The sequence below is a fragment of the Narcine bancroftii genome, chromosome 1 (genome assembly GCF_036971445.1).
Source record: "Narcine bancroftii isolate sNarBan1 chromosome 1, sNarBan1.hap1, whole genome shotgun sequence".
Lineage (NCBI taxonomy): Eukaryota > Metazoa > Chordata > Chondrichthyes > Torpediniformes > Narcinidae > Narcine > Narcine bancroftii.
This window is the reverse complement of record NC_091469.1, coordinates 116,318,201-116,331,314: the sequence shown is the minus strand read 5'-3', so window position 1 is coordinate 116,331,314 and position 13,114 is coordinate 116,318,201. Positions and strand designations below refer to the sequence as shown.

Below are 13,114 nucleotides of genomic sequence, written 5' to 3'. Positions count from 1 at the left end.
CCATTGGCGAAGGTGATAGTAGATGGATATATATCAAACTAATTTAAATTAAGCAGGTCAACTAGGCAGGGATATCCACTATCTCCCTCACTGTTCGTTTTAGCTATAGAACCCGTGGCAGAACAGATGAGAACAGAAAATAAAATAAAAGGGATAAAAATAAAAGAGAAGGAATATAAAATCAGTCTATTTGCAGATGACATTATAATATACTTAACAGAACCAGAATTATCAATAAAAGAATTACATAAGAAATTGAAGGAATATGGAGAAATATCAGGGTACAAGATCAATGCAAATAAAAGTGAAGCGATGCCAATGAATAAGGCGGATTTCACAAAGTTTAAGAAAGAATCACCATTTAAATGGCAAACACAAGCAATCTGATACTTAGGTATTAGACTATATGATTTCTAGGCCATCTATACAAATTAAATTATCAGCCATTAATGAAGAAATTACAAGAGGACTTAGAACATTGGAAAGATTTACCACTAACACTGATAGGAAGGGTAAATTGCATTAAAATGAATATCTTCTCAAGGATACAATACCTATTTCAATCGTTACCAATTCCCTTAACAGAGAAATTCTTCAATGAACTCAAGAAAATAATAAGAAAATTCTTATGGAAAGGGAGGAAACCGAGGATAATGCGAGATAAATTAACAGAATGGTACAAACAAGGGGGCTTACAGCTACTAAACTTTTAAGAATTATTATAGAGCAGCACAATTAAGATATCTATCAGATTTTTATCAAACAAGGGAAAAACCAGATTGGACCAGGTTAGAGCTAGATAAAATAGGGGAGAAGGTACCAGAAGTGGGATGAAAAACTGGTGCAACATAGAAGTTCACTAGTACTGCACCATCTGCTCAACATTTGGAAGAAGATTCACGTAGAAAGGAAAAAAAACAAATTACCAAGTACCGAAATGATTATTGACGCAAAATCAACTAATTCCTTTCACAATAGATAACCTTTCCTTTAGAGAATGGGAGAGAAAAGGAATCAAAAAGATAAAAAATTGTTTTTTGGGAAATAAATTATTATCTTTTGAACAAATGAAGTACAAATATGGTATAACTCATGGTACAATGTTTGCATTCCACCAACTGAAAACCTACTTAAAGGACAAATTGGGAAGCAGGCTGAGGTTACCAGAAGGAAGCAGCTTTGAATATGTGATTACAGACACAATGATAATTAAAAGATTTATAACAAACATGTACATCAAGTTGCAAGAGAAAGAGAATGATGAAATAAGCTGTAAACCCAAAGTGGGAATGAGATCTAAACATAAAGATAAAAAATGAAAAATGGGAAAAGCTATGCTCCGGAACTATGAGAAATACAATAAACACGAGGTTAAGCATGATACAATATAATTGGTTACACAGGCTATACACCATGCCCCAAAAGTTAAATAAATGGGACCCAACAGTATCAGATAGATGTTTTCGCTGTAAGAAGGAAATGGGAACAACAGTACATGCAATTTGGGCATGTGAGAAAGTGGAAAAGTTTTGGGAAGATCTAAATCAGGTATTAAACAAAATCACAAAAAGCAACATACCAAAAAAAATCCAGAGATCTTTCTTCTAAGTAATATAAGAAGTAAAGAATTAGGCCTCAAATTGGATGAAGCACAAAAAAGATATATTATGATAGCCTTAACTGTAGCAAAAAAATATATAATGTGGAAATCAGAAGAAAGCCTGAGAGTACTGCAATGGTACATAGAAATGAATAAATGTATTCCATTGGAAAAAATAACATATAATTTAAAAAATCAAGTCACAGTATTCGAACAAATTTGGGAACCATACATGGAACACAACAGAGAAGGCCTACCGCGGACCTCCACCCTAAAATGATAGAATGAGAAGAAGACAAAATGAACTGACTCAGTGTGTAAAAGTAGATGACACAATTTTCTTGTTTATTTAGATTGTTTAATGGGTTTATTGTATTGTATATGTTGAACGTTTAGTGGGTAGGGAGGGGGTGGGAAGGAGGGAGGGAAGGGAGGGGGAAAAAGGGGAGAAAATGACACTATATTCAAGAGGGAAATGTTTGTGTGTATTTTGGTTAATATGGTTCATAGTGTGAAAAATAAAAAAATTTTAAAAAACCATCATGTCATCTGACATTACTTGTGAAAATCAAGGGATATATATGTTTTTGCACAGTGAAAATGTTAACCCCTATGGAACCTCAAGAGATGTATTCTGAAATGATTTTTGTTTTTCTGAAACTATGCCTAAATAAGGTATATCGGTGTACTCTTTAACCACATTTTTTATAAAATTCCCTGGTTTTACTTTTGGACTTCAGATAAACTGTCAGTTAACATCAAGCATTTTGTTCTTTTCAGATGAGAACAAATTTTGCAGGACTCCTGTAAGAGAGACCACAACTTCAGACTATCCATCTCATCACTCAAAATCAAAGTATTCCATAGACTTGTCTGAAGCCAATGCTCAGACTGCAGGCGACGGCCTTTCATTTGGTGCATCTTGTGGTCTGGTTGGATCTGATTCATTTTTGCCAAGTACAGTTGATTCTAAAGAAACTTTGCAACAATCTCAAAAAAGTCTTACAGGACTGGACTTATTATCTACTGTTGCTAACAGATCATCTGGTGATACAGAACAGTTAGGTCACAGCAGAGGCAATAGGCCTGTCTGTGACTTAATTAGTGATACTGAAAGCGTGACTCATGAAACAAATGATCATGAGGTTAATGATGAACTTGAAATTAAACCTGTTGAAGACCAGACCAGTGGCTCCCTACTGATTGATTGTAACCAGTTCCCTCCTCCAGTTAATGCTGGAGAATTAGTATGTTCGAGAGAAGGGAATTTTGGAATAATTTCTTCTCACACTAGTCTAGAAAAAGAGCCGCATAATTCAGGACATTTTAATGGAGGAGTAAGAAACCAAGAAGAGTCAATCCAGCATGCGAATTCTGATGAACTCAAAGATGATGAATCTCAAAAGGAAGAGGAGAGTCCTGATAAATTATCTCATTATGAACAAACTGAAGAGTTCTTGGTTGTTTCACAGCAAACCAAAGAAATCAATTCAATATTTGAAGGTACGATTGGATACAATGATGGCAAAATACAGGAATCACCTGACAGATTGAAGATGGCTGAATGTGCAGATGTGAATAATGTTAGAACTGTGGCATCTTGTGAGTTAGGGGATGTTGAAACTGGATTGGAACTGGAAAATGATTTTTTAAAAGTCAGATATACATGCAATGTCTCATCAAAAAATGCTGATAAGGTGGACCATCCAACAAATAATTCCATCAACTCTGCTAGTTCTTTCTTCAATCCACATTCTGGGGCAGATTCCACAGTAAACTCAGGGGAGCCAGAGGGGGATTTGGAGCCCAGATCACCTCCAACAGAATGTCATGAAACTGTAAACTCTGACTCAGCTCAGTGCTCAGTTATGAACTCCAAGTTGAATGCAGAACCATATCATCAAGAAATATCTCTTGCGGATGAGGCCAATCAGAATTTGGGACATAATAGTGACACCTCTTTAGAGGAACATGCAGGAGGCAAAGAGAATATTGCTGAAAAGAATGAAAATTATCCATGTATAGAATGGATAGAACGCAAGAGAACATTGTTAATGACAAACACATTGGAAGAAGCTATGGTGAAACCATGTGAAGAAATACCGAATCATGTAAGTGACACCGAAGCAGTGTTTGCAGCTGAGTTTTCATTTGATGATGTCAAGGATGGATGTAATATAAATGATGTTTTAGTGAGTGATGCCGAGCTTGATGCCTTCTTAATGGAGCAAAATGATCACTGCAATTCAAAAGAACCTATGATAAATCCTTCAGTTAATGGCTCTTTAGAACTTAGTGTAGGTCAAATTGATCTGCTCAAGACGTATGATTTTCTGAATCATCCTGAAGCTACTGTGGCTGTTGATGTGAGTCCTGATGCTCAGGTGGAAGAACGTCTAAAATTGGTTGATCGTGAAAAAGAGTCTCTGACTGCAAATATTCCAAGCATTCCATTCACAAATGATGTACAGATTGAGACAACTCCTAAGCCTTTCAGAACCAAAGAGAGTCAGCCAGTGTCTTCCACTGACACTAATCAGGTAATTAACAATGCCTATAATAATCAAATGAACTTTGGAGGTGCTAGACCCAAACTCTTCAATTCTCAAGTAAAACCTATACCAAAACAAGATCAGAACAACCCAACAGATGATAGTGGTAGTGTAGATCAATGTGCAGTGTATATTGATACAAAAGACACTGTTTCTGAGAAAGACCAAAGTACATCAATCTCAAACACCACTTATAATTACGTTGGTGGTACAGAAGATGGGACCCAAGTGTTGGGGCCATCATATAATTCCATCGTGTGTGATCATATTGGAAATGTAGAAGAAGCTGCGGAACAATTGATCAAAGAAGCAGCTCTACTTGGACAAAACCAGCCACAATGGATACCAGATTCTGAAGCTCCAACCTGCTCACGGTGCCATGCTAGGTTTACTTTCACCAAGAGGAGACATCATTGCAGAGCATGTGGAAAAGTGAGTACTATATCACAATTTAGTTATGAAATAGGCTTTGCCATTCAGCATAATTATTGCTCATCTATAGATATCAATCCCTAGTGTATTCTTCTATCTATTGGTTCCATTAGTATCCAGAAATCTATTGATCTTTGTTTTAAATGCCATCAATCGTTCGTTTATTTTTAAAAAGGCACTACCTCCTTTGCGCTGGTGGGGCCACTGGCACATCGCAAGGAAAGTGTTGTTTCCCTTGGATGGCACGTTTATTCTGAATCTACGCACCAAAAACTCCCCCTAGCCCTTCCTCATTCCGAGTGCGAGGAGCCAGCATTGGACTTGGGGAGCAGTTCATAACGTATGTTCTCCCCTCACCTCCGAGAATGAGCAAGAAATCCACTCACAGGTAAATGGTCTTTGCCCACACACTCAGAAATCACAATCATTTCACCATGGCAACACAAACTGCTGGAAAATACTTGGTAAGACCAGCGGAGTGGCTTCAGCATTTGTTCATATTTCTTTCAGATTTCTAGCATCTGCAAGTTACTTTCTTGAACACTCCTGGAATCCAAGAGTCACACCACACAGAATAGACCATTTGGCCCTTCAAGTTTGTACCCCTCCCCCCAAAATCAACCAGACTCTTAAACTTAACACACTCTTGATAGGAAAAATGCACAGTGATTCATTGTTTCCACAGTAATGCTCCCGTATTCACACACTGCACGAAATCAAATGCACAAAGTCACTTCACGCACTGCATTCGGAACTGTTCAGATGACAAAATGATGGACACATTTCACAGGAACAGGCCTGCATGTACTCACACACAAACACACAGAAGAAAGATGTGGGCACTGGGTGTCGACTCCTAGCCTCAAGTGCCAATGGCATGAACTAAAACAAAATAAGACCAAAAGAAGCAATAACAAGTGGGTGAAATTGATGCACCCTGGCAAGGAGCATTTGTGTGTTTGTGTCGGAAATTCTGCTTGATTGGCTTTCAATGCACGGAATTTTGGAAGTGGGGGAAAAAAAAGGCCGTTACCAGCAGGAGGTGAATTCCTAACATTTTGTTGGTGGAGTGTTCATCCTCACTGGCTCTGTTCTGGGTGGGCCACTGTTGTATTGGATAAAGCTTTGTAACTGTAATAGTAGCTGGTCCAGTGGAGCTGAAGGGAGCCGATTTCCTCCAGGTTCGCCTAAGTTAGTGTTCCCTAATTGAATTACAGTACAACGATAATCCGAAATGGCCGGGCCCATTTCGGATACTTTTTTCAGGAGAACTGGTCATTTTTTTAAAAGCAGCCCAGTAGCAACAGCAAATCACTTGTAACAGTGTTTAAATAACAACAAACAACAAGGTAAGGCTTTTTAAGCATTAAAATAATGTTTAATTCTCACAAAAAAAAATGTTAGCTTCTGCTGATCACTGACACTTCCCCACTGAGGCCCTACTTGTGTCAGGAGCCCAAGGTCTGCAGCTGCCAGCTCCGAGAGCCTAAGGTCCGGTGCTCCCAGCGCCAGGAGCCCACCGTCCCTTGTCAGTTCGACTCCAGAAAAAATTTGGATAAATGTGAATTTCGGATATCCTTGTTTATCTGAAATTTTTTAAAAATTCAGATAACAGGATTCCAGAGAATCCGATTTTGGATAATCAGAGTTATACTGCACTTCACCTCAGTGTTAAAGGGGGAAGGGATCGCTTCTCCATTGCATTCATTAGTGGACCAACTTGTTTGGTTTGGATCCAACTGAGATGGGCACCTCGAGACTTGGGTCTGGGTGTTCTGGGTGTTTCAAGTCCTGGATGCCTGGCTGTGGCTGCCAATTTAAGAGTCACTGTGTGTGTGTGTGTGTGTGTGTGTGTGTGTGTGTGTGTGTGTGTGTGTGTGTGTGTGTGTGTGTGTGTGTGTGTGTGTGTGTGCATGCGCACAACGCTCACAGCTGTGAAAGTGGCGCTGTTTAATGTTTTCTCACTCCCCTTACCATTAAAACCTGGCTATGCACCTGTGTTTAAACCTTCTGACAAAATTTGTATTCAGTCACCTTTTACTTTTGTATATTTGGAGAATAGGCCCTCTTTCCATGCATGTCAAACTTACCATCAAAGGAGCCAGTCTGATGAATTTTTGCTTTACAGCAAGTACGTCCTTTTTTAGACAAGGGGACCAGAATTGTGCACGGATCTCCAGTTGAATGTAACCATACACCCACATAATTGTAGTAAGACATCTTTATTTTTGTACTTATATTCTCCATCAATAAAAGCAAATATATTGTTCAATTTCCTTATTGCCCACTACATCTGCATGTTAGATTTTAGTAACTTGTATACAAGGAAGCTTGGGACCCTTCAAATAGCAACATTTCTTGAAGTTTTAACATTTAATAAAATGTTTCTGTTTTTATGATTAGAAAAACATAGAAAACAACAGAATAGCCCTTCTAGTCTGTGCTGAAACATTATTCCGCTAGTCCCACTGACCTGCACCCATTCAATAAACCTCTAGACCTCTCCCATCCATGTATCTATCCAATTTATTCTTAAAACTTAAAAGTGAGCCTGTGGCGCTGAGCGCAGCTGAAGAAAGCACAGCCACCATGTTGAGGGTCGTTAACGACTTTTTATTTGGATTTAGTGCGTGCCCCTTTAAGGGCAGCGTTGGTTCAGTCACCACGTGCGTCATGATGTCATAATCGTTGCCTGGGGCACGCGCTGAGCGGGAGGCATGAGTGAGGAAGAACCCCTGACAATGCCATCTTCCCAGGGCTGCCCCGCCACGTGACGTTACACCCGGGGCCGGTTCACCCTGAGAGTGAGCTGCCACAAACCCGCATTTGCCAGATCAGATGGCAACTTGTTCCACACTCTCACCACTCTGAGTGAAGAAGTTCTGCCTAATGTTTCCCCAAATCTTTCCACTTTCACCCTAAAGCCAAGTCCTTTCACATTTATCTCTCCTAATCCTAACATTCTGCGCTCTTTCAATCTTACTGATACCCTTGCTCTAGTTTGGTGACCAGAACTGCACACAATACTCCAATTATGGCCTCACCAATGTCTTATATAACCTCACCATAACATCCCAACTCCTGTACTCAATACTTTGATTTATGAAGGCCAAGATGCCAAAAGCTTTCTTTACAACCCTGCCTACTTATGACGCCACTTTCAGGAAATTATGTTTCTGTATTCCAGGTCTTTCTTTTGTACCACACTCTCAGTGCTCTACCATTCACAGTGTATTTACAGTGCTCTACCTTGGTTTGTCCTTCCAAAATGCAGCACCTCACAATTGTCTATTAAATTCTGTCATTTTCTGGCCCATTTTTCCAGTTGTTCCAGATCCCTCTGCAAGCTTTGAAAGCTTTCCCTTCCTCGCTGACCACAATGCCTCCAGTCTTAATGTCATCAGCAAACTTGCTGATCCAGTTTCCCACATTATCATCCAGCTCATTGATATCGACAACAAACAATAGCGGTCCTAGCACTGTTCCCTTGAGGCACACCATTAATCACAGGCCTCCAGTCTGAGAAACATAGTGCCTGAACCTTCTGAACTAACCTTCCTTGTGGGACCTGGTTAATTGTTTATTTTCCACATTGTATTTTATCTGCCATGTTTTTGCATCCTCACACAGCTAGTCTAGTGTCTATCAAAGAGAATTGTTTTTCCTAAAATCATGTCCATCTTCCCAAAAAAATACTGGACTTTAAAAATATTTCCTTGCTTCCACCTTTTTTTTCCTGGAAATCAACATGATTTTAAAATAAAATTATTCATTAGATCTCTTTTCAAATGTAATTATATTTAATTTTTTTACACATATTTTGCACAATATAATGAATGTTTGCACTCTTCCCATCTACTTTGTTTTCATTGTTATTTTTAATAATAATTCTAACAATGTCTCTCTTAGGTTTTCTGTGCTGCCTGTTGTAATCAAAAGTGTAAACTTCAGTATTTGGAAAATAAAGAAGCTCGTGTTTGTGTTGTTTGTTATAACACCATACAGAAAGGTAAGCAATTTATGACACCATGAATTTCACCTTATTTTAATATATATCTTCACATTGTTAAGCAGTCATCTGTTATTTCAGTTTTAATTTTATTGACTAATGCTTCATTTTATAGAAGTCAATTTATGAGGGAGAGAAAGAAACAAAATGAAAGCTTTTTTCCATTTAAAAAAATTCTTCTGGAAGTGAGCAAAAAAGTTTCCTTTTGAGGGGGCTGAGAGCAGCCTCAGAAGACTCAAATTGGAATTTACCTGATTTGAATGCCACTTCTGTTTCTCATGTTCGCCATAGATGGGCTGGTCAGATGTTAAAAGTAAGGATCTTGACGTGCACATTTTCTCCATTCCAAAAGGTTCAGTGGATCTTGATTTTTTTTTATTACTGTATTTTATGGCATATAGAACCCACTGGTATATAAGACCCCTCCATTTTAGCGGGAAACTTTAGGAAAAATTGTTTTAGTGTATTTACAGATAAAACTTGGATAGAACATGCAATCAGGATGTCGGTAAAAATCTTTTTAATAATAATACTGCTGTAATTAACTAGATTAACATTTTTAATTTAAATTTAGATATGCAACACAATAACCCACTAGTTCGTATTACACCCCATTAACCTACACCCCTGGTACATTTTGAACGGTGGGAGGAAACTGGAGCCCCGGGGAAAACCCATGGAGACATGGGGAGAACATACAAACTCCTTACAGACAGCGCAGAATTTGACTTCCAGTCTGGTCCTGATCGCTGGCACTGTAAAGACATTGCACTAATCGCTACGCCAAAACCTTCTATGAAAAGTAACTATCATAAACAAACACACAATAAAACATTAGTGTTCTGTAACAAAGACTTTAATCATCTTCAATGCCCGAACATGCATCAGTACCGTCACATCAAAGCCCAAAAAATGAGCATCAGTGTTGCTGGTATCACTGTCTTCAAATAATGTATCATCCTCAGTGCCATCAGGGGCATTACGAATTCCATAATTCTTAAAAGCCTTAATGATAATTCCAGCTCTTACAGAGTCCCAAGAAGTCGTCACCCAATCACACACCTGTGTCATGGTGGGACATTTCATTCTTCCTGTTCGTGTTAGTGCACGAACTTTTTCTCCCATCCATTTATTCCAGTGTTCCCTCATGCTTCTTTTATATGTGCAAAGATATTGGCAAATGGTATATACTTACTACAGTTGTCATGTGTGGGTCATATTATGGTTGTTTTGATAATCTGCTCATTCTAGTAACTTAATTGAATCAGGCAAAGCAGTGCATTACTGATCCATGAAGTCCAAAATTCACATTCTGATTAGCGCTGAGTTACTGGCTATCTGCCTGAATGTTAGGTTGAGAATTTGAATATTTATGGAGAAGAGAGACAAGCTCCTCTGGTTCCTCTTTCTGAAGACTAATGCTTTTAAAAATATTCATGTGGACAAGAGATGAATGCAAGATGAGGAGGATGAACTTAGACTTCTCTTTTGAAAAAAAATAGATTGTGGACACTTGCTAACCCAGTGCATTTCATAATGAATGACTAAATGCAACATGTATTTTAGATACCTAGTTGTGGAACTAGCTTTTTGCAACAAAAAGTGTTTTCATCAGATGGAGAAATGTAGTTGACAAACAAAAATGATAATGGCCTGAAATATGACTGCAATAACAGCAAAACACTTTTGTGTTTCATTGACAATGTGACACTGAAAGCAGCTTCTGGAGTATGCATGAACGGTTGAATGCACAATTCTAGATGATGGTGTCAGTAATTCCTTGCTCACACAAGGGGTGCAGCTTTAACTTTGTCAGCATAATCAGAGAGCAGTGATTTTGACAAGAAAAGGATTTTTCTAAATATTATAGGTATAAAAGCTAAAAGAAAATTCTTAATTACAAGTCGTGCTTTGACATTTTAATAATTCTACTTAGTGTTTATCATCAAACAAGTTATGTGCGGAGGTTTTTTTTAAACTCAGAAACATAATTCAACATCCAAATTTAAAATTTTTTGATACTTCTGCCTTTTATTTTATGAATTTCGATCTTAATTCTTCACTCTTTAGTTTTCATTATTTTTGTTTAGCTGTTTGAGAATTCTTTAAAACATGATTTGACTGCACAGCCTCTCTGCTGACCTTACTGTTGCTGGATGCTAGTAAGTTTCTCTAGCAATTGATGTTGGGAATAGGGAAAAAAAAATCATACCAGAGGGAATTTTGATCTTAAAATGTAGATTTTTGTTGGGTCAAAGCTGATGACTACAAAATCTAATTCAGTATTCAGGAACATTCCCAAAAAACTTGCAATAGGTTCTCTGTTCATCAGATAACATTAGAGATAGCTTTCGAGTAATCCACCAGCATGTTATGACTTGGAAAGAACTCTAAACAAAATTCTCCTCCAGTAGTTTTATTTCAAAAGTGCTACGTGTAACACAAAAGCCTCCAAGAAACACTATTTTAACTTCGTTTCTAATTTTTGAGGCTTTGATAGTTTAACATTAAGTCAAAGATATAGAATCAGTTGGAGATCATAAAGGACTTTACTCTTGGATACTTTATTGAAATTAATTGATTTACTTTATTCTCTCCAGCATCTCTGTTCAATTTTACTATGTTGCTCGGTTCAAGAAAACTTGGGGATCATCTGCCTATTTGGTATTATTAAGTCCACACAATACATCTGCTGAAATACAATTTTAAAAGAAAGTCCCAATGACTGGAAATGCTCAGTAGATCAGGCCACAAATGTGAGTGCAAAACAGAGTTCATTTGATGTTCAACAAGAGAATCTGTAGATGCTCTGGTTGAGTACAATACACAAATGTGCTGGAGAAATTCAGCAGGTCACGCAATATCCTTAGGAGGTAAAAGGTAACCAACATTTCAGGCTGGCCATTACCTCAGCCCTTCCTCTCATCTCTATTTCCCACACATCCTGGCCCCTACTCCTCTGAGACAGAACAAGGACAGAGTTCCCCTTGTCCTAATCTCTCACCCCACCAACCTTCATATCCAACACAATATTCTTCACAATTACTGTCACCTACAATGGGATCTCATCACCAAGCACATCATCCCCTCCCCTGTCTGCTTTCCATAGGGGTCGCTTCTGCAGGACCCCCTTGTCCACTCCTTCCCATTAATTTCCCCCTGGTACCTACCCGTGTGCCTGCAAGAAGTACTACATGTGTACCTCCTCTCTCCCTGCTATTCAGGGCCCCAAACATCCTTCTAAATAAAACAACACTTCACTGTGAATCTGTAGATGCCATTGACTGCTTCTGGTGCTCCTAATGCAGCCTCCTGCATATTGGGGAAACTGGATGAAGAAGGGGAGATAGTTTTGTTGACCACCTTTACTCTGTCTGCTGCAACAGCAAGGACCTCTCAGTGGCCAACCATTTTAATTCCACACACCATTCCACACTTCAGTGATGTTTCTGTCTATTGCATCATGTGCTGCCAAATCAAGACCACCAACAAATTAGAGGAACAAAAACCATGTATTCCATCTTGGCAGAATCCAACTAGACAGCATGAATATTGACTTCTCCAATTTATTATAATGCCGCCCCCCCCCATCTCTCTCTATGCCTCTCTATTCTTCCAGCTCCCTACCTCCTTTTCCCTTTCCTCTTATAATTTCTCAGCTTTTTCTTCGACCCTGCCCCCTGTATTCACCAATGACCACTTGCCTATTAGCCTGTGTTCCTTCCTCTTTCTCCCTCCTCTTTATTCAGAAATCTACCTGTTTTTCCTTAGGCCTAAAATGTTGGTTACCTTTTGTTTCCTATGAATGCTGCATGACCTGCTGAGTTTCCTTAGCACTGTGGTGTATTGCAGTGTTTATATATGGTGACCCATTCTTTATTTTATTTTTCCATGTACCTGCTCCTTTGGGCTTTGAAAAAAGCTGAACTGCTACAACAACTCAGTTGGATTATGTGAGAGTCATGATTACATCATCTTGGGATCATGAGTGTGACAGTTGGAAAGATGACAAGGAATATTTTCAGCATTCTTTTCTTTGCCATTGTAGTTTTCATTACAAAAATATTGGCATTGCATTCCACTCCTCTTCAGATTAATTAAAAAAAAATTTACTGAGCTTAATTGTTTTTCAGTCAACATCATCCCTTTTAATTCCAGGAATATTTTGGATTTCAACAAGTGTTTATTGAAACTGGGAAATCAGAAATGTCTTGGTTCTGCTGTTTTAGTCATGGTTGACCCCACTGAAAAGTTAGAAATATTTATATAATTAAGAATGTAAAATAATACCAAATAATTAAAAACCCATAATTACCTTCTCCATTGGATTGACAACCCCATTAAAATCAATGGGGTTGCTGATCATACACTAGTTCAGCTGTCATTGTATTTAATGTCCGCTTTGCTATTCATTGAGCTCATTGGAGAAACACCAATGTATTGATTGTTTTATGCCAAGGATGATTCCTGTGTGAGTAGCAACCCCAATGATCACTCTTTCATCCAAAAAGATGAAATAAA

At 38.3% G+C, this 13,114-nt stretch overlaps 1 protein-coding gene across 4 annotated transcripts in view; it reads left to right on the top strand.

Moving 5' to 3' along the window:
- zfyve16 (zinc finger, FYVE domain containing 16) overlaps positions 1–13,114 on the top strand; it is a 125,746-nt gene that overhangs the window by 36,572 nt on the left and 76,060 nt on the right. For all 4 annotated transcript variants that reach the window (XM_069936541.1, XM_069936530.1, XM_069936515.1 and 1 more), the window contains exons 4-5: positions 2,381–4,584; positions 8,494–8,593. In XM_069936541.1, the coding sequence (XP_069792642.1) occupies positions 2,381–4,584; positions 8,494–8,593 (2,304 nt within the window). The remainder of the gene's footprint in view (positions 1–2,380; positions 4,585–8,493; positions 8,594–13,114) is intronic.